General features: G+C 54.1%; 1 protein-coding gene across 1 annotated transcript; it reads left to right on the top strand.

The window, feature by feature from the left end:
* The first annotated feature begins 2,106 nt into the window (after nt 1-2,106).
* Nucleotides 2,107-4,540, top strand: PHACADRAFT_132704 (uncharacterized protein). The gene is made up of 11 exons (XM_007389613.1): nt 2,107-2,447; nt 2,500-2,625; nt 2,673-2,778; nt 2,842-2,947; nt 3,015-3,094; nt 3,151-3,259; nt 3,310-3,478; nt 3,527-3,567; nt 3,617-3,663; nt 3,727-4,091; nt 4,156-4,540. Exons 1-11 carry the CDS (start codon nt 2,262-2,264, stop codon nt 4,525-4,527), a joined length of 1,707 nt encoding a protein of 568 aa, XP_007389675.1. The 5' UTR covers nt 2,107-2,261; the 3' UTR covers nt 4,528-4,540.
* The last annotated feature ends 949 nt before the right edge of the window (nt 4,541-5,489 follow it).

Below are 5,489 nucleotides of genomic sequence, written 5' to 3'. Positions count from 1 at the left end.
ACTTATTAGCAAGTGAGCTGAAGAGTTACATGATTTCGTATGAAGGCTTGAATGTTATTGGGGTCAACACTCGAGGTTCTTGAAATCACTGCTGTCGTCACGAGCCCTTCGCGCGATGTGCTTGTCGCGGTGCCCGCAGCCTGTCATGGTCTATAGGCATATGTCGGCATTATGGAACCTCTTCCAGGCACCACTCTGTGATATTGTCCCGATTCCTCTCTCTCCATTGCATACTGGACAGTGCGTTGCGCGAACTATCCCCTCTACCTCACAGTCATTGTGAACGGTCCCTATTTGTTTCGTACAAATAGACTTACTTGTTTTGGAAGCAGGCGGGACTCGAGGGCGGGATGGCGGGTTAGGAACAGATCTATTTCTGATTCATGTCTCACGGCTAATCTATGCCATCAACGGGAAAGCCACAGCCACCATGTGCTGGCTCGAAACCATCCCATCCCATCCCATCCATGTAGAATTGAGCACGCCTTGGATGTACGCCGTCGAGACGTCGGGCAGGCTCTCCGAGATGTGGTGCGCTGGTTTCCCGATCTCGCATGAGGGGGCGAAATCGAGCTGCTTCAGCGCGGAGTCCGCGGACGACCGCAAGTTTAGTGGGGCAGTAAGCATCGCACTGACTCCTATAAGCAATAATTCTAGACTGCCCTCACAGACACCCCGAGGCAGGCGCGAAATTCGTGTTTCGGTGATGGTGGTATGATCTCGAGCGACTCTTGAGTCTCAGGTCGAGAGCCACACATCGCAAAACGTCATCCTTTGGTTTATTGCCACGTGTTTCCAGTGACCCGGCCATGGTAACCACATGCAAGGCAGTGCAGATCGCTCCTCTGGTCGCATGCTCGCTAGCTCTCACCGCAACAATGATGCGGCGAGTACGGTTGTCCATTGGGGATAGGTTTGTTTTTGTACCTCGATCGCTGATTTCGCACAGGGTCTCAGGGATCTTTGCACTGCGTGGCGGAGTACATTGTGTGTGGCGACAGCGCATGGCGAGAGTTGAAACACCGGATCGCTGATTCGCCGCAGATTTTCTCCCGACCGGCGACGACAAGACCGGGCGGTTTTCCACCAGAACTGTGAGTGTACTTGGTACGCTCGGGTTATACTGCTACTCTTGGATGCCCTAGGCAAAATCATCGCTTGGCCTGCTTTCATCACGTCTAGCCCAGTCACCGGGTCGAGTTGCGAAACTTGCTAGCCGTCCCGGTGAGGGTAGCACAGGGGGTTTGCAAGCTGGGAATTTTATCACGAGTCGCTGGGTAATCAAGGCTTGCTCACGCAAGAGTATATCGGCGTTGTATAGGCCCCCTTTAGCAGGTGTCGACCGACGCTGTGAAAATGCTCATTGGACGGGCATCGAGCTGATTGTACGGACTCCCTGTGCAATTCGCCCTGGAATCGACGCCATATGGAAACTACAGACACCGCCTTAACGCCATTGTTTTGATACACTATCTCTGCTACATTGTGTGCCGCGCTCAGCTGACCGGAGGTTAGCGGTCGCCAGTGGGCGGTGCAAGCTCGCGCACGACCATGTTTCGAGACCTAATGCACGGACTTAGAGCTATCGGTGACGGGGAAAATGAAGGCCAGACAGTGCGTAATGAGCTAACTGTCCTGCAAATAATATACACGGCGCCGAGGGAAAAATCCAGAGGAAAGGGTATCGCAGGTCGGGGAGGCACCCAACGCATTACATTCTCGAAGCGCTGGCTGGCGGTGCCGGTGAAGAGGAATCGGCGTTGTTGTGCGAAGTCGACGCTACGAAACTCACAGCCGAGATCGTGTCTAATGTTTGATCTGTACAAATTTACCGTATTCGGCTGTATAATGCTCTGAAGCCTGAAACTTGAAGAAAAATGGAGCTAATTTGGAAACTTTCGGCGCAAAAGAAACGTGCCCAGAAAATATATACAGAAATGTTACCTGTTGCACACCAAAACAGGCACAAGAATATAAGGACGTTCGCCACGAACTTGATGTTTTGATCGGAAAAAAGCGATGCGAAACAGGCACATTTTGTATATATTTCCTGCGACGCGTTTTTGCATCGTTAAAACCTCCAAATTAGTCCCGTGAAATGCCTTGCGATATGCAACGCGGAGACATTACGATCAGGGAGCTGCGTACCCGTTCGAGTAGGAGGGACCTTGATATACCGGAGCCTTGTAGGAGGGTTAGCTCAACCGTGGAGGTTTACCATTCGCTTTCGAGGATACCGGTTCATCGCAGGTTACTACGCTATGTCCACCGACATCCGGCAGCAGATCGGTACTTCAAGCACAGGACTAGTCGTGCTCACCAATGCCGACGCCGAGGAGCACGAGGAGGCTCCAGTCCAGCCGTCTGGGATGAGGTCGAAGGGCATTCGATTCTGGCTCGTATTTCTGGCCATCTGCGTCTCGCTCTTCCTGTCTGCGTTCGAGTTCGTGAGTGGCAGATGCAGCCCTCTCCAGGAGCTCAGCTAACACCCTATCACAGACCGCCGTATCCACCGCATTGCCGACCATCGTGCATGACCTGAACGGCGAGGATTTCGTCTGGGTGGCATCAGCCTACGCTCTAGCTGCGACCGCGCTGCTGCCCGCGAGCGGTGGCATGGCTCAGGTACGCCCACGTGTGCTTGCAGGCTATCTTGTCTGATAGTCTCCCAGATATTCGGCCGGCGACCTTGCATGCTCTTGTCGCTGGCCTTATTCACCCTCGGGAGTGCGCTGTGCGGGGCCGCCAAGACCATGAACTGGCTGATTGCCGCCCGCAGTAAGTCAAAGCGCCAGCCGTCCGTCCGATGGCGTTCTCTAACGTTCTCTCACCTACCCGTAGCGATCCAAGGTGCAGGCGGCGGCAGCATCCTCGCGATATCCGCAATAATCATCTCCGATCTTGTTCCACTGGCCGAGCGCGCGCTGTACAATGGGTTCATCGGCCTGTAAGTCAGTGGCACAGCACTATGCATCGACCACGATGGCTCACGTTACTTGTTCCTCGCGACATAGGACGTGGGCGGTCGCTACGGCGATGGGTCCGATAGTGAGCGGCGCGCTCGCTGAGAATGGACAGTGGAGATGGCTTTTCTGTACGCCGCTGAGCTATGCTTTGCCTACAGGCTCCATTCTAACGCCAATTTTGCAGACCTCAATCTCCCACTCGCGGGAGCAGCAGGGGTGCTTGTCGTCCTGTTCCTCAAGATCAAGACCCCGCAAGGTTCGTTCCGTGAGAAGATGGCCCGAATGGACTGGATGTAAGCATCTGCGTCCTTTGCCAAGCGCAACATAACTCATCATTCCCTAGTGGCAACGCGCTTGTAATCGGTAGCTCGACCGCCATAGTCCTCGCTCTCACGTGGGGCGGTGTACAGCATCCCTGGAGTTCTGCACAGATATTGGCGCCGCTCATTATCGGCGTTCTTGGCCTCTTGTCATTCTTGCTGTACGAAGCAAGGGTTGCAAAGCATCCTCTGGTGCGTCTGAAACTGTTGCGCGCATGGCTTCGACTTAGTGTTCTGTAGGTTCCCATCTCGCTTGTGTCCAACCGTACAAGTTTCAGTGGGTAAGTAGACCGACTCGCGCTATTGCACACGGACTGACGGATGGCGCAGCTATGTACAGACGTTCATTCTACCTGTGCTGACCGTTGCGGTGACCTGTAAGTCACGCTTTTCTAACCGGTTACAAGTCCCTATTCCGACTTCTATTCCTCGCGAAACAGACTTCATACCAGTGTTCTACCAAGCATGCTGGGGTGCCTCGCCCATTCGCTCCGGAGTCCTGTTCTTCGGGATTTCCCTGACCGTCGGCCCGTTCCTCATTCTCGGCGCAGTCAGCATAGCAGCAACGAAGACGTACCGGGTGCAGCACTGGATCGGATGGGCGGCCTGCCTCGCCGGCCTCGGAGCCCTGTCAACACTGAACGAACACACCGACATCGCACGTGCAACAGGCGCACTTATTGTCTTCGGTTTCGGCAGCGGTCTAGTGTACGGGGCAACGTACTTCCCTGTGCTCGCCCCGCTCCCTGTCACGGAGAACGCCCACGCGATGGCGTTCTTCCAGTTCTGCCGGTCATTCGCCACCGTAAGTGTTCCAGTGCCGCGTTTCCGTCAGCTATAGAAAACTGAGGGTTCCCGGGTATGCGTAGGTCTGGGGAGCAACTATCGGTACGGCTGTCTTACAGACACAGCTCACCAAGCGGCTGCCTGCAGAGTTCGTAGACATGCTCCCCGATGGCGTCGCCATCGTGTACACCGCCATCACTGTCATCCCGGACCTTCCCGAGCCGCTGCACACGCAGGTGCGCGTCGCATTCGCGGACAGCATTCGCATACTCTGGCTAGTTTTCATCGGCATTTGTGGCATTGGCGCCCTGGCGTCACTGCTGATGAAGGGGCTGCCGCTGCACACGCAGCTCGACGAACAGTGGGGAATGGAGGAGAAAGAGGGCCAGGAGAGCACTGACGAGGAGGAAGCTCAGACCGCAGCTCCTGAGATTGCGCCTACACTCATTCAGTAACTCAGGTGGGTCGACCTAGTCGTCCTGGAGACCCGCCGCTTATATTCCTCAGATTGTCCTCATGGAATCAATCAGGAAACAGGGCATGACTATGGAGCAAGGACGCCCACTTCCATGGGCCACTTCATCTCCCCTCTTCGCATAGTGCACGCGCGGGGCTCAGGAGTACCTGGCAGCACCCAGTGGCACCGCGTATGCCCTTGAGGTCACTACGATGTGTCAATGATGAACTTTATTTATTGGTATTTTATTTACCCTTTCATGGGTGCAATGTCATACAGAAGATATATCTGCACCACTCACGAGAGAAATTTGGTACTTTTTTGTCGCATAAAATATGCAAAAACAGCTTGAAAAAATAAATAAGAAAATGTCGTATGTTTGGTTGCAAAACAGAGTGCATTTTCCCTATGAAAATTGGCTATAAAAATTCACCCTGTTTTTGGGACTTGTTGGCGACACAATAGATCAAATCTTTCCCCCGAAAAAACTCTGGCTGTTTTTGTGTATTTTTTCTCCTACAGTAGCTCACCTTTCCGTGACAAAAAAATATCTCCTGCTTATATATATTTTCTTGAAATTTATCGCTACAAAAAAGTCGGACTTTTTCTCTTGAAACCACTGTGGAGAAAAGTCAGGATGTTTGCAGTGCGGAAAGCTCGTCGCCCACCGCGCCCGCCGCGCGCCCACTGAGCGCCCACTGCGCGGCTGTCCGTCGCCCCGCCGATAAGATAATCAAGCACCCGGCAACCCAGCAACCCGGCAGCTCGGCAACCCGGCAGCTCGACAGACAAGCCTCAGACCCAGACCGTTTATCAAAGCGCCGGGCGACGGCGGCACCCGGCGGCACCCGGCGGCGCCTGCTGTAATCCTGTAGGGCGTGGCTATGCGGTCCCCTCTCCGTTCCACTGTCTGCGCCATTGGTAGCTGACGTGTGTAAAATGTACATAGATACGGTAATC

Source organism: Phanerochaete carnosa (genome assembly GCF_000300595.1).
Source record: "Phanerochaete carnosa HHB-10118-sp unplaced genomic scaffold PHACAscaffold_1, whole genome shotgun sequence".
NCBI lineage: Eukaryota > Fungi > Basidiomycota > Agaricomycetes > Polyporales > Phanerochaetaceae > Phanerochaete > Phanerochaete carnosa.
Note: the sequence above shows the minus strand (reverse complement) of the source record. Positions and strands in the feature narration are given on the sequence as shown.

Bases quoted from the DNA above. Each gene is read 5' to 3' on its own strand.
- PHACADRAFT_132704 (XM_007389613.1), top strand. From the start codon at position 2,262: ATGTCCACCGACATCCGGCAGCAGATCGGTACTTCAAGCACAGGACTA. The intron at 2,448-2,499 runs GTGAGTGGCAGA...ACCCTATCACAG, and splicing joins TCCTGTCTGCGTTCGAGTTC to ACCGCCGTATCCACCGCATT. The intron at 3,260-3,309 runs GTAAGCATCTGC...ATCATTCCCTAG, and splicing joins ATGGCCCGAATGGACTGGAT to TGGCAACGCGCTTGTAATCG.